The sequence below is a fragment of the Hirundo rustica genome, chromosome 1 (genome assembly GCF_015227805.2).
Source record: "Hirundo rustica isolate bHirRus1 chromosome 1, bHirRus1.pri.v3, whole genome shotgun sequence".
Lineage (NCBI taxonomy): Eukaryota > Metazoa > Chordata > Aves > Passeriformes > Hirundinidae > Hirundo > Hirundo rustica.
In genome coordinates, this window is record NC_053450.1 from 92510577 (window position 1) to 92534184 (window position 23608).

The 23608-nt window shown below is 41.5% G+C and overlaps 1 protein-coding gene across 1 annotated transcript in view; it reads left to right on the plus strand.

The window, feature by feature from the left end:
- Positions 1-23608, plus strand: part of RNF144B (ring finger protein 144B) — a 52736-nt gene that overhangs the window by 11556 nt on the left and 17572 nt on the right. Inside the window, exons 2-3 of the mRNA XM_040069225.2 lie at positions 5248-5436; positions 18515-18619. Of these exons, the coding sequence (XP_039925159.1) occupies positions 5272-5436; positions 18515-18619 (270 nt within the window). The 5' untranslated portion in view covers positions 5248-5271. The remainder of the gene's footprint in view (positions 1-5247; positions 5437-18514; positions 18620-23608) is intronic.

Sequence of the window (23608 nt, forward strand, 5' to 3'; positions counted from 1 at the left end):
GGGTTGTTTGCAGGCACACTGACAGTGTCCTGATGTTGCAGCTCAGGAGACTGCCTGGCTTGTTTTCTCTATTGCATAAACAGTGTAACTTCTGTTCTTTGGTAGTAGTCACGGTTTGAGGCAGCTGGGCAGACTCAAGTGAGCCTTTGTGTGACTGTAACAAGGATGTTACCTTAAAATTCCTGCTTACAGGGAAAGTTTCAGCTGGAGGTTGTATGAATTTTTGATACCTCTATGGAGCTGGGGTAGCTTGACCTTGACTGTCTCCCAGACACCCATCCAGCTGCTCGCTCAGCCCCATCACAGGGAGTCAGTAGTTTCCACTTTGGGGCACTATGCCAGGATTTGCAATGGGTACCTGTCTAGAAGCAGGCATTGCAGATACTTGCTGTTAGAAAGTAATTTTCAAGGTTAGACACCAGATACTCTGGTGTCAGGAAGCCCTGAAGGCAGACAAGTTCTGCATTCCTTCCTCCAGTGCTTTTCTTCTGTGTTGGTGGTTTTTTTTGGTGTGGTTTATTTATTTATTTATTTTATTTTACTCAAAATATCCATGCTTTCATGTTAGTGTTTTTGCTTGTGCTTACCCTTTTCAGCCCTTTCTGCTTTGAGCACACTCTAATGTTTTCTTGCTTATGGGCAGTGTTGAGATGTTTCAGTGCTACAAGAAAGCACAAAGCTTTGTCACTTCCCAGAGACAAAGCAAAAGGATCTGCAGGCAGAGGAGTGAAATGGAAACGCTGACAGGTCTGAGCGCTTGGCAAGCTGTGCTCCTGGTGACTGCGCAGTTCACACCCTCGCAGCGCCGACCCTGCATAAGTCGCTCACATTCGTTCAGACTTTCTGGCCCTGCCTTATCCTGTGGCATCAGCACCATCAGGGTCACAGCCAGGGAAGTATGAGTCCTCTCATGAGGTAAGCAGCATACAATTTGAGGAAAGATGTCCAATTTCCTGGAAATCCTGTGCAATGTGAAAGGAATATGATCTGCGTGTGTGTGAGTGTATGAGATTGATAGAAGTAGTGGATCCAAAAAAGTGCATCTTCGGAGTTCCTGAGTGTTTACGCACACCGGGGCCGGTTTGACCTTCCTTGCCATGATTCACGCTGGTGCAGGATTCAGACCACTGTATTGCTCTGGATTAGAATGCCCTCGAAGAAATGTTTATTCATATTCCATATCATCTCACAGGAGCCTGCTGTTCAGTGGAGTTGTGGTGTTGGTGTTTTTGGTTTTTTTTTTTTTTGTGCAGTTGAGGTGCTGCACTACAGTTTCAGTGACACATTTCTTGCTTTGTTTGGGATGCTTTCCTAAACAGATCATTTGTGTTTGTAAGCATGAAAGGGAAGGTTTTAATGCTTAACAATATGTTGTATTTATATGAGCGTCCATTGTTTTTCAGAAACTTTCCATTTACCTTAATTTCCAATCACTTTTGCTCATATAACCAAATACACAATGGTCTTTTACTTGTTGTTCCTAACTCATTCTTCAGTGACTCCCTCTTCCCCTGCACAACACATAGATGCTTTATTTTCAATCTAACCTATTGGCAACTGACTTGTAATTACAATAGGAATTTTAATCCTCTGTAAAGAGGACTGATGGATGTGTAATTAAGTAATGACAGTCTGTGGGATAAGCCTAGCAAAGTGAAAGCCGTAAACATTCAGAGCAACTGAGGTGGAACTTCATGGCTTCCCTGCAGCACGTAGAAAAGTCAGTTCTGCTGGGCTGATAAAGTTGAGGAGAGAGTTGAAGAGCTTGAGAGAAGACAATGCATTTTGAAGTGTTGGGGAAGATCAGGAGTAGAGGCTGGGAACTGGAGGAAGGTGTTTTTCCCCATTGTTAGCAACATCTGATCTGACGATGATGAGACTGAACCTCCCCTGCAGACCTGACTCCAGAGCCCAGCTGCTGTTAAATGGGACTACCCTTCTCCATAACCCTGAGCTCTTCCCTTAGCGTCTGTCTCTCGGCAGCAGTGTCAGAAGTCCCAATTCTAATGGGCAGCTGCAAGGACCAGTGGGCTGGGCGGCTCTGGGAAGAGGAGCAGGCCATGTGCCCGCTCTCCCTTTGACAGGCAGGTGTTCAGCGCTAACGGGATGGCTTTGCTTGTGCCAGCCTGAGCTGGAGAGCAGCTTGTGGACAAGCTGGCCTCTCAGGGACCGTGGAAGGAGTGCTCTTCCTGGTAGCCACAGTGTTTCTTTCAAGGGCTGAGCACAGGCAGGACATGGAGCTGTCTCCACGTTCTCTGATCCTGTTTGCTTCACTGGATGAGCTCTGATGGAGTTAATGAGGCTGTGGTGAGGTGAGCCAGGCTGGGGATGGATGCCCTGATGCGCCAGGCTTGCCTGATGTCGTCTGCTGGAGATTTCCGCAGGGTGCTCTGCCTGTTTTAGGGAGAGCTTCAGCTGTGCTCTGGCATCCTGGTGTGAGGAAGGGCAAATGTATAGAGGGACAGGGAGCAAAACCGAATTGAACTTACAGTCTTCAGGGACAAGGGTTATCATCAATAATAATAATGAGTTCCTACAGCCATCACGCTGTGGCATTAGGTTGCTACTAGTGCAGAGCAGTGTATCAGGAGCCTGCTCTTCACTGTCACACTGCGTGCTGGATTTAGGCCATCTAAAATTAGCCCCTAGCCCTAAACCTCAATCATACACCTGAATCTTCCTAGGGCTGCCTTCATGCAGGGTCATAACCCTTTTAGTTATAAGAAAAACACTGACTTTTAAAACAGCTGTATCCATTTTATCTCCATTCCCACTTCCTGAAATATTCCTACTCATTTTTCTGTACATCCTTCCTTTTAGCACTGCTGCCTTTTACTCTGTAAATGAAGAAATTTCAAATCAGTACAGAGTGAGGGTAAGTAGCTCACCTGTACAGGTGCAGCTGCTGTTGAAAAGCAGCCTGAGTAAATGTGTTACAGTTCTCCTAAATACTGAGATAACATCTAGCACGTAGGTTTTAATAACAGGTAGTTCTTGATCTGTCATAGCATTTCCAGTGACTCAGTGTTCCCCCCTTCCCCCACCCTGCTGCAGTAATTACAGAGGATTGTTGCAGTTCCTGACTCAGAGGGAGGCTTCCTTCTAAGGCTTCTGGCTATGCTGGGGCTCCAGCTCTGCAGCTGTATGGAGCAAATTGTGAGGGCCATCATGGTAGCAGGCCCCAGGACTGCAACAAGAATAATGTGGAAATAGCATATGTTATGAACTAGCGATAGCAAGCCATTAAAAGAGAGTTTGCTTTGGATTTGTGGTCAGAAATTTGGTTGCTAGAATCTCGGCCATGATGCTCATGTCTCTTAAAACTCTGTGCTTACAAAAAAACCATTCCAAGGTACAATTTTGATGGCTTCTCTGACAGGCTAGGCTAGGAAACTGCCAAGTGTAAAAATTAAAAAGGGGTAAGCCTTCTCTGACCCAGATTTGTTGTGGTTTTGTGGATTTTGAAGAGAAATTGTCTTCCTGCAGATTGTGGGAGCACAGGGCATGAGGCTTTGGGGACGGGCCTGGGGATGGGCTCAGCTGTGAGTAAGGTTATGAGGTAGGAGCCATGGAGAAAGGTTCCACAAACTCCATGAGCCCCATCGTTCTCCCCATAGGGAGAATTCAGCAGGAAGTCAGTATGTCACATATGCATTGACAGTCTGCAGCTGTGTTGGCCACTCCGGCAGCCACAGAATGGCAGCAGGGTCATGCTGCCAAATGTGACCTGACAGCCCTGCCCAGAGCGTGCTCAGGACTGCAGGGGAGGCCAGCAGAAGAGGACCAAAGGGCTCTAGTCTCTGGTTGCCTCATGAGATGTCAGATCTGACAGGCACATCAACAGGCCTTGATTGGTTTCATGTTCATGCAGCCATCATGCAGCTCTTCAGGTTCAGTAGAGCTGCGCTCTTGGTGCTGCTGCAAGCAGCTGTGCACAGCTGGCTGTCAGGTCTCCACTTGTAAAATATGCGTGAAGGTTGTCTTGCCATCAGCAAAGTGTGTTCAGGAGGTCTGTGGAAGCTAGGCCAAGTTTCTTAGGGGTGGGGATAGACTTTCCTGTGCCTTAAATACTGTGGTGAACCCCTCTGTCTGTGCTGAGGTGAGTAAAATCTGCAAATAGGCTTTGCATTGTTTCAGCTTAAGCAAAAGTATATTGTCTTTAATTCCTTTTTCAGTGTTACTGTATAAGAATGAGGGTCCTGAGATTTTTTTTATGATTATGGTGCAGTGTTTTCAAATGCTTAGGCCAGAAAGCATTACATGCAGGTATGACATTTCCATTTGCTGCTCATCAAAGAAGAGAAGTTTCATCGTCAAGCACTGCTGACTTGTGAAAACATGGCTCTGGTGAACCTTTCTGTCAAAGTGCTACTGCACTTGCTTCACAAACATCAGTTAAATGCCTCAGGGGCCTATGAAATAAATAGAAGATCTGGATGCCAGGAAGTGGGATGCACAAAAGCTACCTTTTGGCATCATTAAGGCACTGCAAAAAAGAGGGCTGTGCATGAAATGCTTTTACTCATTTGGTGTTAAGCTCTAGGCCAGTGTGAAGTAATACAAGCAAGCTGAAGCCCTGTCCTGGGTTTAGATGCCTTCACACCCCCCTTGCAATAGAGTGCCAGCTCCATCTCAGTGACAACTCACGGGGAAGGTGGAGTTCATGGTACCCACCACCTACATTGCAGACTAAATATTTGAAGTGCTTGCCTAAAAAGTGCGAATCTGTTCTTGTCTTGCACTGCCTGGGGAGTTTCCAAGCCACCAGCTGGAATAGAAAGTGGGAGTAGAGACGCTCACTAGAACTGTGTGGGTGCAATGAAGGCTGAAGGATCCCATTTGGGTGGGAGGAATATGAGTCTGAAACTAATTTGAAAAGACAGTGAGATATAGAGATAGATGTATATATATATACACACACATATGTATGTATAATGCCCCATCTGTGTGAGTTTTAGTTTGTTTGTTTTGGGTTTTTTTTCTTTATTTTGATGTTAAGCAGCCTGACTGAGGTGCTTTGTGCCAGCAAGGTGAATGTTCTCAGAGAACCCAGCCAGTTCAGGCATTTTGAGGAGATGCGCTCTCTTTGTAAATTTTGAATGCCCTGAAGTTGAGACTGGCCCTGAGATGTTGAGTAGTACATTTGGGTATGCAGGTGCTTTTTTGGATCTGAGATGTAAATTTTCAGAGCAGTGGAAGTGACTGCATGGCTTGTGTGATGTTTCAGCTGCTGATTTCTCTTTTCAGGCTGTGTGCACCATTAATGACTGAATGGGCTCTGCTGGGAAGGCTTGTCCTCACACCATGACAGCTGACAAGTCAGAAGCTGGAGAGCTAGCTCTGGAGCCTCTCCTCACTTGTAAGCTTTGTCTCTGTGAATATTCCCTGGATAAGATGACCACTCTTCAGGAATGCAGCTGCATCTTTTGTACAGCGGTAAGATCTGTCAGTGCCTTTACATTACAGAAGTGGGGTAATGGGAGATGGACAGAGCTGTGAGATGGGATTGCTTGTCTTGTACAAGAAGCATGTGTTATCCATGCTGACACAGGATGCTTTTCTAAAGAGCATTAGCCTGTCTTACCTTATTTAAAGATATCTCTTGTTATTTTGCTTTTGATAATTTGTAACTAGCACATGTTCCCATAGCAAGTACTAGTAAAAGCCAGTAATAAAAGGGAAAAAGATGCAGTTTAAGTGTTGGAGAACATACACAGTCTGCGTGCAATCTCAGTATTTGCTTTTTTCTGAAGCAGCAAAACCTTGAAACATCATAGGATAGCTGTGGGTGGTTGTCCCCCCCCCCCCCCCCCCCCCCCCCCCCCCCCCCCTTTCTTCTCTGCTGTCCTTTGTTTTGAGCTCTTAGAGACCTTTAAAGTCTTCTATGTAACTTTTAAAGGCAGTCAGAAAACCTAAACAAAAATGGCTTGTTGAACCTTTGCCTCTGCTGCAGGGATGTTGCTCAGGTCATGCATTGCCAATAGTAGTCAGTAAGGACTTTTTGGCCTGCAAATTCAGATCAAATAAAGCTGGTGGAAATGATAGAGGGAGAGGTTGAATGAGCTGATAAAAGCCCTACAGATAGTAGTACTCTCTGGTCTCTTTGTCAGCCTGGAAAAAATGGACCTAGTTTCTCTGGTGATAATGACTTTGATGTACCTCACTAATGGCAACTAATATGCCTGACTTGAAAACAGGTTGGAAGTCACTGGAGGATGTCGGTGTGGTGGTTTTTTGTTGTTTGTTTTTTGTTTCCTTGCTTGTTTTGTTGATGGGTTTCGTGGTTTGGGTTTTTTTTGGGGGGGGTGGGGGTGGGTTGTGGTCTTTTTTAACTCTATTATATTTAACTCTATAGATTAAATGTACTTAGTTTTATTTTTTTAAAAACAAATTGTGGATAAGCATCAAACAAGTATGTTTAAGTTTTACCCTTGATTTTTTGAATTCATGAAGAAATTTGCTATTTGTGAAGCCAGCTAGGGTGAGAATGTCTTCACTTATGCTGAATAAAGGGTAGCTTAAACAGGATGAGAATCTAGCTGGGTGTTTCAAGAAACTAGGATGAGATCGATTAATATGCATTTCAACCTTAACTTCATGAGGTTTGTTTTCAATACTGACTTGCACAAACCATTTCTGTATTTTAGTTCATGACAAAAGTTTCAAGAACCCATGCCTAAAAGACAGATGTGAAGATACTGCTTTAAATAAAAAAAAAAAAAAAAAAAAAAAAGAAAATTGAAAGAAAAGAAAAAGAAAATTTTACAGTGGTCCCACTCCTATCCAAGAAGTCGGTGTCTCTGATTTAGTATCATTAACGGTACATTAACCTCAGTGTTAGCTGGGTAGGGTAGCCCTTAGGGAAGGGTGGGCTGCTGAGGACTGTGCCAGTCAGAGCCGGACTCTGCAGTCCAACAGGACACTGAACAAAGAGAGAGGTCAGGGATGGCTGGGGATGTTGCTGTGCCCACATGTCCCATGTTGGTGCCACAGCTACCACCACATCCATACACTTCTTCCCTGGCCAGCACCAGGCAGAGCATCCTCTGTGAGCTTGGTGCTCCAGTGCTGTGACAATGACATGGAGGGTGCGGTCACTCTTACTTGGCATCTGCACAAACTTCACTGACTTTGTCTGAACCAAGACCTAGCCATGAGCAAGCCTGAGCCTGAGTGCAGCTGGGAGAAGCCTTTAGACACGCTCTATTTATTTCAATGGGCATAATATGTCTCAATTGTGTTTATGCTCCAAGTCCAGCCTTTGTCCCACTGTTGTCTGTGTCCCAACATCCTCCCGATGGATGTGTCTGGGCTGATGCGTGCCCAGACATGCAGATCTTGCATCCTATAACAAAGAGGGCTCTGGAAACTTTTAACCTGGCTACATGGCTTTCTGTCTTGAAGCTAGAGCAGTTTCTGGGAAACCATATGAGTTGCACTTTTGGGCAGCCTCCAAAAAACAATGTCAGGAGTGCTGGGACTTTCATGGGGGAGTGCTCAGGGCACAGCCTGCAGCAGCTCTACTGGTGTGCCATGCCCTAAATTTCCTCTCAGCCATGCCAGGACATCTAGACACCTTCACACTACACTTAAGAAAAAATTTGAGGTAAGAATATGCGCTGTGGGTTATGGAGTTGAGCACCAATCAGTTTTGCAGTTTTTGAGCTAGCAATGCTCTCAGCTTGTATAGCTTATTCCTCTGTCATGAAGGGTACTTGTATAGATCCAGGAGTATTAAACTTGAAATAGAAAAAAGCTTGACATGGACATAGTAGGTTCTGCTCCAATAAGCTGAAACCATTGCCTTTGTTAATTTTTTTGTTCTGTTACATATGAAGTATTTTGGTTTGTTGTTGTTTTTTTTTTTTTTTTTCCCCCTTCCTAACTGTGATGGTGATGCTGCAATGATGGTTGTTTTTCACAGCATTTGTGGCTGAAAATAATTGGAATTTGTTACTGTTTAGATATCTGTGGGGGCAAGGTTATATTTCCTTTTCATTTGTAGCCTGTAAAACCAAGGCATTCAAACTACTTAGAATTGTGTACAGCTATTTTTTTCAGCTTAGAAACTCTTGCAATAAACAAAACACCCCATAAAAGCTGTGTTCTAGCCAAAGTAAGTAAGCTGTGCTTTAGAATGTGTGTGTGCATTTTGGTGGCATTTTACTAGTAGGGCAGGAGTTTTTCAAATAACTGTAAACATTTTTACTCTCTGTTCTCAGCAGAAAAAGCAAATGACTTGCAGAACATACTTGCCATCCTACTTGGTAGCTCAGTCAGGTCTGAAGAGGCATCAGGCTTTTATTTTTCAACATGTGTTGCACTTGGCGTAGCATTCCACTGCAGTGTGAGATAAAGCACACATTTACATGTCCCAAGAATTTGGAAATGGCTGCAGTATATCTAATGACTTGGTTTCATTGTGTTCAGATTTATATTAGTTTTGAATGGAAGACTGATCTCTGAAGAGGGTTGGCAAGGCATGAGATAAATTTTTGTGTGAAAGTTTTAGAGAACTGAACTTCACATTATTCAGTTAATTTCCTGTGTCTGTAAAACCTTTGCAGAGTGCCATGCTGTGGTGCACACTTTTACATATGGATATTCAGTAATATATGTACAGCTCAAGCTGCATGATTTTTATGGTCCTTTTGTCATTTTAACTTGTCCCTTTCCCAAAAGGAGAGAGCGTCTTGTCTGTGCCTGATAACTGCTCATCTTGATCCTTGTCTTCTCACTCATCCTTGTAATATTGAGGGGGGATGTCCTTCTTATCAGCAGTCCCTTAGGTTTACCTTTTGTTTCAATTTTTTCTTTCTTGGAGTGCAGCTACTCAGGTTTTTGTCCCCATGGTGGTCCTGGTGTTCATACGTGGATGTGAAATCATCATACACTGTGTTTGTCCACACCAATATAGTGTTAAAAAATACGGTATTTTAGTGCACTTTAGTGCATCTGGGTACAAAGCAAACTAATATTAATTATTGATTGATCCACTTACAGAATAATACTATGAATATTGTACTTATTAGAAGTAAAATTTCCTACAGGTTTGCTCTTTTCCTTCCTTCTTTGCCCAGAGAGCTCTTGCAGTGCCTCACTCAGGTAAGACTCAGGAGTGCTCTGGTGGGGCAGTGCCAGGAATGGACAGGGCACCCTCCCTGCTTTGCCTTTGCACAGCACACTGGGTGTTGCCCCAGGCTTTGGTGCTCATTAGGCTGTCTGGAAAGTGTGCACCTGGGTGACTCCTGCCTCTTCAAAACATGGCTGAAACGGGGGAAGCAGCAGGGAGAGACAGTGGGTGGTGTGGTCACGTGCATCTCGCATCCCCTTGGCTGGTATTGCCTTGGTGTCTGGCACAGCTTACTCTACCCTTTGGAAGAGAGAAGTGAGGGACTTGCAGTAACACAGGAAATACCAGTGGCTATGAAAGACTCAGTGTGAGTCTGTAGCCTGTAAGCAGTCATGGAGGTGAGGTTTTAGTAAGTGGGATAAGGTTGCCCTGGTGGCAGTGGTGACAGGAGGGAACCAGTGCAGCGCTGTTGCAGAAACATGGTCTTAGAGTTCAGTTAAAAACCCAGTGTTGGCTTCTCCCTGCACACCAGTTCTTTCTGGTTTTGTCTTTCCTCTTTTCTTCCCCTCTTCTTAAGCATTTCAGGGCCCCAGTGAGAGCCAGGTGAGCAATAAATGGTATTGCTGCTATTTATGTCAAGCTCACGTCCATCTGTCTTGGGTGTTAGTACTGGCACAGGGTTTGAGATGTTGAAGGCAACGTGTAACAAACTGAAAAGATCCTTTCAAGTGTGTTCCTCTGTGCTGTTGGCACAGGTTTATGCAGAACTAGCATGATTCACTTTTTTTTTTTTTGTTTCCCAGGCAAATTCTTTGTTGAGTCTTGTACTTCTGAGACATGTGTGAGGCAACTGGGTTACAAAATGTGCAAAACAAATACCATGATGATCTACCTGTTTGTTATTTTGGTGCACAGAGTGTAGTCCAAACGAGATTAAACTTCATGCAGCCTTAAAAGGAAAAGTCAGCATGCAAGCCCAGGTAGCTTCTGTGCTATCTTGTGCTTCTAGAAGTAGGAGGTGTTCCAAAGGCAATTGGAGAACAAGATTTTCTGCTGTAGCTCTGTGTGACAGCAAGGCTAGGGCTAGACATGGGCTCCAAAGGCTCCTTTGCCGCTGTGGACAGTGTGATGCTGTGGGCAGGCACTTGCATGGGCTTTGGGGGCTTCAGCCTCGCAAAGAGACTGCTGCCAGCTATTTTTAATAGAGGAGAAGAAAAAACTCTTACAGAAATAGAAGTTTCTCTGTTGGTACATAGTCAACAAGACACTCCAAGGCTCCTTTGCTTTCCTTACTCTTTCCAAGAATGGCTGTGCGTTGTCCTGCCTCCTTTGTATGGCTGAATAGTGACATTTCGCCCTTAGCACTGTGAAGTTTCAGATTGTTTGTGGGGGGGAGCGCTAGAAAACTGGGAAACCTAATGTGAGGGGTCTTTGCAGAAAACATGAGCAGAAAAGTCTGAGAGCAGAGGAAACCGACTAGATCAAGGACAAGGAGGAGGCAGATGGCAAAAAGAATTCACCTGCTAAGTGAAACAGCTGTGTGTGAATAATCCACTGAAATAATACTTAATAAGACTAATGAGTAAGGGAATATTTGGTTTTGCCATCATCTAGCCAACTCTGGGTTTAGTATCACTTCTGTTTCTTTGTGCTCATTTTCAAGAAGGGGTTTCTCTTCTTTTTCTCCCCATCCTATGAGACACCTTCTCACAACTGTACAAGAACACTTACTATCTTCTCCTTCTCCTAAATATACCTTGTGTTGCAACAGCCCGCTTACTTTATATAAAGCTCCTCTCAGGTTGTTTTCCATTTGGAGGTGTTGACATTTGGGATTCTTTTTTCACCAGCCTGACTTTGAAATGTTTCAGAATAATTTTTTTTCAAGTTTTAAAAAAGAGAGTTCCTACACCTGCTGGTACTGGCACAGAGCACTTCTATAGTAATTTAGAGGGTTTAAGAACTTCCTGCATATATTTTTGTGCAGAGTAACACCAAAGGAAGTACCAAAACAGTACAGATATACCCATTGACTTTTGATGGATACTACCATTCAGGAAGAGGGACTGCATGTTTCTCAAGTGAGTTAGAGGTGCCAGTCTCTGGGACATGGCCAAGGGAAGACAGGAGGAAGAGGGAACTAATGTTTTAATGACAGCATTGCATCGATGCAGTTGGTGTTATCTCCATTTAACCAATGAAGAAATTGATGTGAAGTAAGTTGTCAGTGCCTCGAAGTGCCGCATTAACTGCGACAGACTGTGACATAAGCTTCATGCTCGTGTCTGTTTCGTAGCTGTTAGCAAGGCCAAGTTTGGCCTGACATGGATTTTTGGCAAGAGAAATTATATATTTACAGCTGGTTCCATTTTGTGAAGGGTGAGTTTCTCTGGTCCTGTTCTCTGTTCCTTTTCAGTTTTATGGTACCACTGCGTGGCAGCAATTACCAAGAACCTTTCCTGCTTTTTATGAAAGGCTGCCAGGATGTTTTGGGCCATGAGTAAATTTGATTTCAGACTGTGTTTCTGAGGAGAATTTAGCATCACTGATAGATATTTTGAGACAAAGCTGATGACAAATATTTCTCGGGTACATTTGAAGGCTCCCATAAAAATAGGCTTGTGGACCAAGAGGAGGCAATTATATTCTGATCCACTGTCATGTTTGCTTAGTGTTTTCAATTGGTCATGACAAAATTAAGTTCTTGTTAGTGATGTTATTCCTTCCCTCATACTGAGCTATGAACTTACTGAATGTTTTTTGAAGCTGCAGGGGCATTTTTTCACTTTCTTTTAATTATCTTTCTTAATAAGGCTCTTATGTGGCCTTATCTTCTATCCATTTGATCTTCTATCTATTCATTTATTACTGTATCTGGTTCTTAGCAGTTAAAACACAGATTGGGCAATATGCATATTTCATTGGAATTTTGTTTCTCTAAACTGTGCCTTTCATAAGTTTATCTGTAGCAAATTAAGAAATTACTATTTTTGTCTTGTAGTTTCTAAAATCTTCAATTGGAAAAGCCTCACTTCTTTTTCCGAGTGAAGTGCAAATGCCTCCAAGTTAATTGCCAATACACTAGTTTCATCGCATTTTAAGACCTTGTGAGAGATACTTGAGGAGTTTGAGTACCACACACTGAAAGTGACTGATCCATTCTGGTGATTGAACATGCAGAAGTGCAGATGTCATGGCAATGATGAACATATTACTAAACATTATATAGATCTGCCATAAACACCAGGAGTACTGTCTAGGGGGTGTATATTTATCCCAGTACACATTTGATTAGATACTGGGTGGATTAGGTGGTTAGATTTAGAGTTCTGACGTGAACTGTCTCACCAAAATTAGTAATACTAGATTGTGTATGCACTGAAGAACAGGTAACATTCCTAAAGTATAAGAATAAAATGAATGTTATGAATAAAAAGTACATAACCATGGCCCAGAACTAAAATAAAAACTGAATGCCTATCTGTTCATCTGTTCTGAATCATGAGACACTCTGGAATGTCAACTGAAAAGTTAAGTATTTTCTCCATATACAGTATTTCCACACCTTGCCCCCAAACCTGGAGTCTGTAAAAAAGCCTAGGCTAGACAAAACCCGACCCCAAACACATACAGTTTTGAGGACAAATCTGGAAGAGAGATTTAACATTGTAAATCATTCCTGTGGATTTTAAGGAGGAGACTGGTGTTTTTCCCTCTCTCTCTTTTTTTTTTTTTTTTTTTTTTTTTTTTTTTTTTTTTTTTTAATGAAAATTGTCTTGAAGTTACATGTTAGGAGGAAAGACCTTCTTGTTTTGGCAAGATGCCTTCAATCACTTTGTGCATTTTAACATTTAATGTTGATCATGGCCTAGTAGTGTCTGGGAAATACCGTAGATCTGTTCTTCACCTTTCCATAATTGCATTAAAGAGAAATACCCTTACCCACCTGTACTAACTGCTATGTAGCGGCTGGCAGCAGTATCAGTGGTATTTGATAGGAAAATAATCCAGTGTTTTCAGTTTCTTTTTGCTTCCTAGCCTTCCCTCTGTGTTTCTTAATAAAGGTACCTGTTCAGTTTTGTCATGTCACATATGGGGTTTCTTTTATGCTTTTGTATCCAAATTACTGAGGCTCCATTTTGGGAGCTGAAGAGCTGCAAGCAGGTTGGAGAGGAGAAAAGTAATGGAACATGTCCAGGTCCTTGAAAAGCAGTATGTAGGAATGATTGAGATCCATCTTTTGTCTTTGATACATAAGTTATCTGAAAGTGGATTTGAATAGAAACTTCAGATTTCACAGTTGGAAGGGATATAGTGCCTTTGTCACATTATTACCTAGCAACATAACACTAAAGTTACACTTTGAACTCATTTTTATGTGAAAATGAAGAACTGTTATGATCCCTTTGCACAGTAAATACATAACCAAACAGACATCTTTTTCTTGGTCAGTACATAAAAAATACCCCCTGTACAATATACTTCGGGGGAAAAAAATGTTGAAAATTAGAGCAGCATGCAGAAGTGTCAAAATGAAAAATCCATGAATAGCCTGAACAGAATTTTCTTTCTCAGGCCCAAAGCTGACCATAGAAAACACTTCTGTTTATTACTGAAGAAGGAATCTTTAATATTACTAGTTTGTGTATTCCTTGATTAGGCTTTCCAATGTATTTTTCAAGATGATTCTGTCAGTTTCAATGTACTCTTTCAACAAACCTTTATCTCCAGGAGACGAATATGTACTTGGGGCATTTGTAAGAGTTTGCCTAAATCATAGTCTTTCCTACAAGTTTTGCAGGATACTACAAAAAAAAAAAAAAAGCGTAGCTGTTGCATGATAATTTGATGCACGTACTCTATAGGTCTTAACTTTCTAGATATGTATGAGCAGCATTTTGGGAAGTAGGTAACTGGATATTCATCTTATTTTATTAAATAGAGGAATGTGATTGCCTGAAAGACAAAACCAGCATACGAGGAAAAAATCTTGCCCCAAAACACTCGGACAGCAAATTATTGGAAGAAAATGTCATTATATATTATGAATCTCAGGTAGAGAAAAAAGTACTTGGTCCTCTTTTGACAGAAATTGACAGTAATCCAGCAGGAACAAAACATGCTTTGCAAAGCTAGATCAGCAATAAACCATTCTGTTAAGTGTACTGAATTTTACTAGTGGAGTTATCACATTTGAATTGATCTCTCTTGCTTGAATGCCTCAGGAATTTATTACATTTCCCAGAACACAAATATTTACATGATATGGTTGCTCAGTGGGGAAAATCTGAGTAAACTGAATGTCACTGATTAATTCCCATACCTGCAAGTATGCTCTAAAACTACTTGTGTTGGTGTCTGCTTTTTATTTGGGGGGTGAATGTAATGGAGTCAAACCTCACGGGTATTATCTGTAGTCAGAAGGATTCTAACCTGTTCAGCAAGACTTTGGTAAATTTTCAGTTGTTTCAACCATTCTGCCTTGACTATGTGACACTTTCATGAAAACTTGCTGGCTCTGGCCATGGAAAGTAAGAGGATGGCATTAATATCACCGTAAGCCACAGATGCTGTGTTGAGACTACTCCAGCCACTGACTCCTCTCCGTGCTCAAAAGTCACCACATTGCAGGAAATCGGTGGGAGACTGTATCCCAGGGTGTTGAGATTTAATGATTTTTTTGGTTGTTAAGATTAAGACCCTTTCAGGCAATGCTTTGTATCACAGAAGGCAGAACATCTTGATTTTTCCTTCACTTTGAAGTGCAATTAAGTAGCATATGTAGTGTATGCAGTTTTCCTGAGATACTGCTGATTTTCGTAGACAAAATGCACAAAAAAAATTATGTCTGTAATAATCTATTCTCTAAAGTGTGGGAGGATACACTGCTGAGAAGGTCAGTCGTGATTCATTATACAGACATTGGAAACATCTTTTCATCACGTTTTTGGCTTGCATCTTTTCAGATACTTTTAGTTGCCATTTCTCAAGTAAGCAGCTAAATAAAGTAGCTGAGCTGTAAATAATGGTAAAACCCCTCTGAAAACAGTTTGGCTGCAAAGTTAGGGCATATTTTAAAATTTCAGTGATTTTTCCAGTGTTTCTTCTTTGGTGCTAAGAGGGAACAAGATATTCACATCTTCATTCATGTACATACTTGGGTAAAAAGCTCAGTCCTTCAGTGATAAATATTTAATGCTTCCTTCAAGTTTCCCAGTGACTTTACGCCGTTCTTGTATTGCACCCAAAGCCCCTTCTCGAAGCACAGAAAGTCAAGGCAAAAGATTTCATATCTATAAAAATGATTTACCAGGGAGATTTTCTGGGATGTACTTGAATAGCCATGGCACTGCAAAGCCCAATTGCAAAATCTCTTCAAGCTGAAAACACAGAAACCTCTAAAAGAACCACAGAAGGCTTGGTTGCCCACATATGCTCACCTACACCTAGATCCATTAGCGATCCTCAGAAACCTCTGTTCTCCTGGCTTGGTACCCCTAATGGCTTAGATACTGCATGTGGAAACTGATTGCAAAATCTATACTGTGGATCGAAGCTCCTTAAGAACTTCGTGCCCGTCCTTGTACAGAAGCGTAATTGTCAGTGCTCTGAGCTCCTGTCCTGAGAGTCTAAATTAAGAACAAGCCTCTGGGCTGCTGCTGGGCCTGCAGTAACTTCTCAGGCTTTGTCCTCCCTCTGTAGCTACCTGACCTGAGCTGGCCCCAGAATACAAATTCACTGTACAATCCTGTCAAAACAAATTACTAAATATTAGGCGGCACCATGGAGGAGACAGAACCTAGGATCTTAGCAAAAGTAAAAGGTTGCTCTCTCATGCTTGCTGAGGAATTGAGGCAACCTTAATGCATTGGTGAGAGAGAAACATTTGCTCTTCACCAAATGCTGCCCTGAGACTTGATCCAGAAAGTAATCAGGTCTCCCATGAGGAGATGGGGTGAGATGTAAGGAGGTTCTGCCCACTATCTAAGAAGTGCACTAAACACACTGTAGCACGTGCAGGGCTTGGGGAAGGGACTCTGAGGGCAGAATTTTCTGTTTCCATTATTTGTGGAGGAGGCTGGGTACAGGTACAAGCCAGGGAGAAAATCTGTGTAGGGAGCGAGTACTTGCTGCCCCGTTTCTCCCGTGGTGTGTGCTGAAGCATGTGGGCAATGCTCAGTGCTTAATGAATATGGAGCTGCAAGACAAGGTCATCCACAGCCTCCATCTGCATCAGTAATGGCACTGGGAGCCACCCTGGGCTCTGGGCATGCTTTTTTTGGGCTTTCCCTATGTCACCTGCTGGCGCTGCCCAGACCATGGTGGCTGATGTGGGCAGGGCCCTGGTAGCTCCAGTGTCACCCAGGCACCACTGTGGTTCCCTACCTGCTTCTGTTTACTGCTCGCTGCTCTGAGAGGGAGCTGCTGTGCTGGGGAGGTGATTTGGTCCGGTGGATAAACTTGACTTTGTAGAAGTACTGTGCCTGGATGCCTTTGGGAGAAGTGGGCGAGAAGATGGGACAGGGCCCTAAGACTGCTGTTGGAATAATAAAAGAATAACTCCTGGTTAAATCTGGGCTGATGATCCCTAGGGAGCTAATAATGACTTCAGTGACTGACATGATTTCTTTTTTGCTTTTTACCTGTATCTCCGTTGCCTCCCACGTACTACTTGCTCCATCAATTCCTTTCAACCTGCTCTGCTGCTTTCTTATAGGGGTGCCTGCTGGATCTGAGTACATTAGTGCTTAATGAGATACATATTTAAAGCTTACCAGTTAGATTATATCCCAGCATTCTTCTAAGAGAATGTGCTTCAAATATTTACAAATCAAAAGTAAGTTAATTTAAAAGGCCACTAAGTTAAGATGATTCTACTTGCTTGAGCTAATATCTCTGTATAGCTCATCAGAATTAAGCAAAATGTGGATGTGGACATTTCAGTAGAGAGATAGAATGATAAGGAAATCTTATTTCCATTTGTAAAGTTCCTAATTATCCTGATGGTTAAGAGGGAATCAGTTTTCCAGTAAAAAAATACAAATGAGAAATTTTTTTAATCAGAACACAACATGCAAGGTCTTCTCAGAATAGTCCAAACTAACACAGACCTGAATGTTACATCCCTGTAAATAATAAAACAGTGTTTTTTGAAGACTGTAAGGCAGCTATACTCAGAAGGGCTGTGATTTCCCCATCACTCATCTATTAGCTTTTGAACTCAGTGCCTCTTCCAAAAGTTGGCAGACAGACAGAGGTCTCAAAACCATGTTTCACTTTGACATATTTCTTGAAAATTGATGGGGCATTAAGGGAAGAAATCAGCAGTACTGGGGAGGAGGTTTGTAATGTGGGCATGAAATATAAAACTGTAGGGAAAAAACTACATTAGTCCTACTTTTCATACCATATGTTTATTTTCATTTACCGTAAACTATGCAGGCTGATACCAAAATCTGTCAGAAGTCCATGCTTTGTTGTTCTGTTAATGGTGACTTTCAATTTATTGTATGCTTTGCCATTATTTTGAGGAGACTTTGTTGTTTGGTTTTATCTGGAAGTGACCTTACCTACTTACCTGTGAAATTAGGTGGAACAATTCAAGCAGTATTCTTTGGTCCATTGCATGAGTTTTGTGTGATGATTTTACTGAAGACTTTATAAAAAGTGCTATGAAGACAAGTTGAATATATTTGAAACTGGCATGCCAGATGAAGTGTGGGGAGAATAGAGGGGTTTTTGAGCTTGGAAGGGAAACCTGCTGTTTTTGTAATGAAACAGTTTGGAAACATTCATAAGGTGGCCTCCATGCTAGAAATAGACTTTGGGTAGAGTAGAGGTTGATGATAAATTGTGATAAATTATGGAAATTATTTGATCTGCTGGGGAGTTTGAGGGGGTGAGGGGGAGGAAGAACTGGTAGCTGTAGATCTAGGGCAAATTATAACCTCCCAACCAGGTGTTAAACCCCTTTCCCCTTTTGTGCAGCTGAGAACAGTAGTGTCTTTCTTGTAAATGAGTTCTCCTACAATGGGGATGCTGGCTGAGAGTCTCAATTAAGAACACGGGGGAAAAAAACAAAGGCGCAAAGCCTGTTTAATTAGGATAAAAGATACTCGCCCCTGCCAAATCCTCCAATCCCAGTTTACCAGAGCATAGGAGTTGTTAGGGCTGAAAGGTCTGACTTGCTGACTTAGGTAAATGCACTGCTCGGCAGATGAAGTCATGCATAATTAATTGTTCTTTGTTGCATTCTTTCCAATGTAATGACTTGTAGCATTCATGCTTATAATAATTGATGTTTGCTGTGTGCTGGAGCTTCAGGACAGCCAATTAAGGCGGTGAAGGTGGGAACTGCTCGGCATCTCTGACATCTGGTTGTTAACAACATGTGGGCTGTAACTTTTTTTTTTTTTTTTCCTTTTCTTTGCTTGTTTCTAGTGTCTAAAACAGTACATGGAGCTGGCAATCCAAGAAGGTTGTGGTTCCCCTATCACATGTCCAGACATGGTATGCTTGAACCATGGGACCCTACAGGAAGCAGAGGTATCTACACTTCTCATACTTTTTTATTTCTCCCTCTCTCTCTTTTAACATATATCCCCTGAATTTCTTTATCTGCATAATAATAAATATAATCATACACTTTTTCTTCTCTTTATTTACCTTTAATGAGCTTTTGGCAAGAGGCCTGACTGACAAGAGGAGATAGAAACAAACAGATGTTTTTCAAGGGTTTTACTCCTTTTTCCCTCCCTCTGTGCCTTGGGGGAGAAGTTCCCTTGTCATCTGAACAGCGTCTGAATTACCCATGCAGGTGACTTAGCCAGAATACCCTTTATCCCAGAATTTCTAAGCCTCCATTGAACTGTCAGTTCAGTCAGATTTGATTCAACTGCAAACAGTGAAATTCTTGCATCTTTCTTAAGAGCAGGAACTCAGATTGATGGCATGCAAGGCCAGAATTTCCTTGTGTACGTTGATCTTGGGCTGCAACAACCAATTTGCCATCCAATATAATCATGCAGGGCTGTATAATTATATGCAAAGAAAGGTACCTGCACAACACCAGGTAGAAGTAGGTCTTAAGATATATGGAAGGTGTCTCTTGGGATACACCCAAGGATGCTTGCTTGTCTGCTTTGTGCGGCAGGAATGTCCCTGCTGGGCCTGAGAATACAAGTAGGACACAAAAAAAAAAAAAAACAAAAAACACAACAACAACAACAACAACAACAACAAAAAAAAAAAAAAAAAAAAAAAAAAAAAAAAAAAAAAAAAAAACCCCAAAAACAAAACCACAACCAAACACCCAACAGGAAAAAAAAGATGGGTAAGGGATTTTGATTGGTTTTGTGCATTTTCTCAGCATTTGTTTGCAGGAATAAAATCAAGGAGAGTTAGATCTCCATCCCTGAACTGAAGAAGGGAAGTTTATCTTCTGGATTCTCTTGAGCCCTGTGCATACAGATACTGTACCCGTGGCAGAAGTATATAATCCTATTCAAAAGCCATCAGTGATGGTGTGATTCCCAACACCAAAAATTACTTTTTCTCCAGAAAAAATTCTTGATCTGCTCTCCAGCATACATTTGAAATGTGCTTACTTGAATCAGGTCATGGAACTTTCAGCTATGTTTGTTATGGCACGCAGGCATATGGTGGAGCCTTTTTTTTGGCTGAATCCAGCTATTGTGAAAGGTAGCCAGCTGTTTTCCTTCCTCCTCTTTCTGCAAAGATGCAGAGAGGGTGTAGCAATGTCCTTCAACCCATTGCACCAGATTGGAGGCATCTAGCCTTTATTGAAAATGTATTTTTAAAGGAAAGTTACCAAATGACAGGAAGAATTCTGCTCTGTTCAGCCGGGGTTATAGTGTAGGAATTAAGAAAGCTATATTTCCCCTTAGTAAAGCACACTCCAGCGACATGTATTAATGGACCACTGGTCTAACCCTTGGGTGTTTTTTGGGCTGACAGCAGAATGACTAAACAGCCCAAATGTGCATTAGTGTCCCGTGGATGACTGAATGTTCTGACACTCCCTTTTGGTGATGTGCTTGAAACACAAGCCTTCTGCTTGAATAGCAAACAAATCCCCAACCTGGTTAAAATTACTGCTTATGTATTTTACCAAATACCTATTTCTTTAAGGGAAAAAAAAAACAAACAAACAAACAAAAAACCACCCAGAAAAAAAACCCCATAATGACAGCAAGAATAGATTGACTCCATTCACAATCTAAAAGAACAGTATGTAGACTACAGATTTGTATGTGAACACTCTCTATTCCTTTTTTTTCGCCCTCTATAAATAAAGGCTGTTCTTTGTGAAAATGTAGCCTTTTAAAGCTATTTCTTAAAAAAGCAGAACCCTATTAGATGATATAGAATGTGCTTAACTAGGGCTATTGTTTGGCATGGAAGTAATTTTTAGAGTTACTGTTCATTCCTTACACACTCTCAGATGGTGTAAAAGTATGAGGCTTCTCACCTCTGGTGGGGTCTGGATGTTATGTCTCTGGCTTCTGGCAGGACAAGGTTCCTCACCAGGACCCTGGTATGAGGAATGACATGTTGCTTGTACTGTGAGGAAAAACAAAAATAAAAGGTAAACTTTTTCTCCTCTAAGATAGCATCAGTGTTTTGAAAAGGTGTATCCTTTGTGTCATGTTCATTTCCAGACTATGCTGTGACTGCCATTCATCAGGTACTGTTGCAGTTTGGAGAAAAAAATAGCAGTTCAAACTTTGTCATGGACATGGTGCTGAATTGGTTCCTATACTTTGGGCTAACTGCATCTCATTATGTTAGCTAAAACGGTTGTTTTATTTGCTTTTTTAAATGCCTTTTGCCATAGCCTGCACAAGGGAGATAAAGGTGAATTGAGACATAATTTAAAGTGAAGGAAAGATTCTTCATTGACTTCAGTGCATTTTGGTTTGAGCTTTCATCAATAAGAAAACGGAACAATTAATAACAAAGCTTATAAGCATTTATAACACAGTAGAGCTATGAACACAGTACAGCTATGAAAGTTCCTCCTCTTCTCCCTCTCAAGGTCCTTATTCAAGGTGTGTAACATTCCTTCAGTGCTTTCCAGTGACCTATTTGTCTCCTGTTAGACAAATCAGAATTAAGTCCTGTTTATTTTCTCAGTAAAATTCGTAAGAGTTTGTCTAGTTTGGTCCTAAATTACTAGAGCCTTTTCAAAGCTCTTGCCTTGCTTCTGATTCATGCTCTTCTGTTGCTTTTGGGGGATGGAGGGAGGAAAAAACTCTGGTTAACAATTTAAATACAGAATAGAATTTCTTCTTGTATGTCTCATGAAGAAATGAGCAAGTGTGAATAGTTGGAATGTGTTTCTCTAAAACAGTTGAATATTTCATTGGTGCTTATTTATAGACTATAGGAGACGTTGGGAGTTAAGGCTTTACTTTGCACGTTCCCTCTGGACCTCAGAAAAAAATGTTCCAGGTTTTTTGTTCTTAAAATGCATAAAGTGAAAAGTCATTTGAATTAGAATATTGTACTTTTCAGTACTTTGAAAATATGTTTTCTGAGACCCTCCGGTTTAGGATTCTTTTTCCTTCAAATCTAGGTGAAACTGGTGTATTCCCCAGCAGGTTTTTTTTTTTCTGTTTTGACAAATAGTGCATTCAAACAGAAGGAACAGTTCCACTGAAGTGCTTGAAATCAAGTGCAATCCTAGGTCATATCTTGACCTGTTGCATCTAGATAGCAGCTGCATGTATTACAGCTGTCTTTTAGCAGAAATAAATGAGGGGTGGTGGTGGTAAGGCAATGGTTTTGGCTACAGACTCTTTCAAGTATCTGGTTACATGAAAAAAGGGGAGTTTAAAAGCAGTCTTGTTAAACAAAATGTTTGCCCTTTCAAGCTCTAATGGTACAATAAACAAAGATTATTTGGATTTCTTCCTGGAAGCAGAAGGTAGAAGGAACATCTTCTCTTAATGCAGTTCTCTTTTAACACCAGGCTTCTTCTGTCTAGATTATTCCTTTCTCCCTTGGGAGCTTGCTTCACTGATTTAATTGGACCAGTTAATATCCTTAATCTAAATAAGGGGTAATTTATCTTGGTTTGAAATGGTTTTGCTTGGTGCGAATCCAGCCACCAGTGTAAGCTATGAATCAGGATAAATCTCCACTGAATACAGGGTTTTCTACTGCAATACTCACTTGGATAATATCTAGGGCATTGTGCTTTGCTGTTTCTGATTCCTGTATTGTTCTAAGGTTTAAAGCATTGATGCGGTGATCCATATATACATAATCTGATTTGGATTAAAACTGTGCAGCAGTTAGTAAAGGAGGTGCTGATTTGGGTCCCAGGTTTGTCAAGTGTTACCCCTTTGCATGCAGTGCAGATTCTGCTCCTTGTCCCTCTGTCTGTGTAAATCCATGATCCACACCAGTGCTAGCCTGACAGAGGGTTGTCAGCACTTGGTAAAGTGCTGCTGAAATAGGACAGTAACCCAGATCTTAGAATTCTTAATTGTGTTATATTCCATACATAGCCAAACACAAAATGCCACTGGGACTCAGTTTAAAATATCAGTTTTATTTTTAATTTCAAAATTGGTTTACGTTTTGCTGCAGAAGAGAATGAAATGGTAAAATGAGAAGGAACATGAGAAAATGTTCCAGGCTGACCTATCTTTTTCAGGGTCAAAATAAAAAATTTTGTTCTCCTTATTTACTTGTTTTTAAATAAAACCTAGGGAAGCGAGTGGGAGAGCCGTAATTTTGTTTTTATTTGTTGCTAAATAAGGGAAGAGCTCTTTAATGAAGAACATGAATAATTTAGTATTTCCTTATGACTCTAGTGAGCATGATAGCTTGATGAAGAAAATTGTGGGTGTAATTTATGACAATAAAGAGATTGGGCTCCTTTTCAAAAGCAAACCAGAGCCCCTGTCGAAACATTTTACCCTCCTTGCAAAACAGGACAGAGCCCCTGTGAGTGGTGCTTTGGCAGAAGTGGACAGTGCCACCCTCTGCAAACTTCTGCTGCCAGCGTAGGATCTGCCCTTGCTGCCTGTCTGCTAAAATGAGAAGGAGAAGCTTTTGTCCTGCTGAGCTTCCCTCCCTTGGCATTATCAAGGTTTGATTCATATGGGTGTGAAAGGAAGTATGATCTACTCAATTTGCTTGATTGCCTCCCTGCATCTCCCTTGAAGGGCCGAGAATAGGTGGAGTAGTGATTTTCCCTTTCCACTGTGGTAGCCAGTGTTTAAAAACAAGGGAGTTTTTCTTCCTTGGGTCCTGCTTACTGCACTGCGTGGAAAGGTTTACCCCGCTGAACCAAATTATTTTGAACCCTTTCAATTTCCTTCCTTTGCTCTTTTGTCTCATGTAGTAGCAGGGACCCTGGTTATTGTGATACATTTTGATGACAACTTTTTGGATGCTTGACAAAAAGCTGGAGCCCTTTGTAGTAGTAAGCCTTCAAAATTTTGCTTTTGTCCATAGATATTTTTACTTCAGGTGAATTCTGCTGTTCTTAGCAATAGCTCT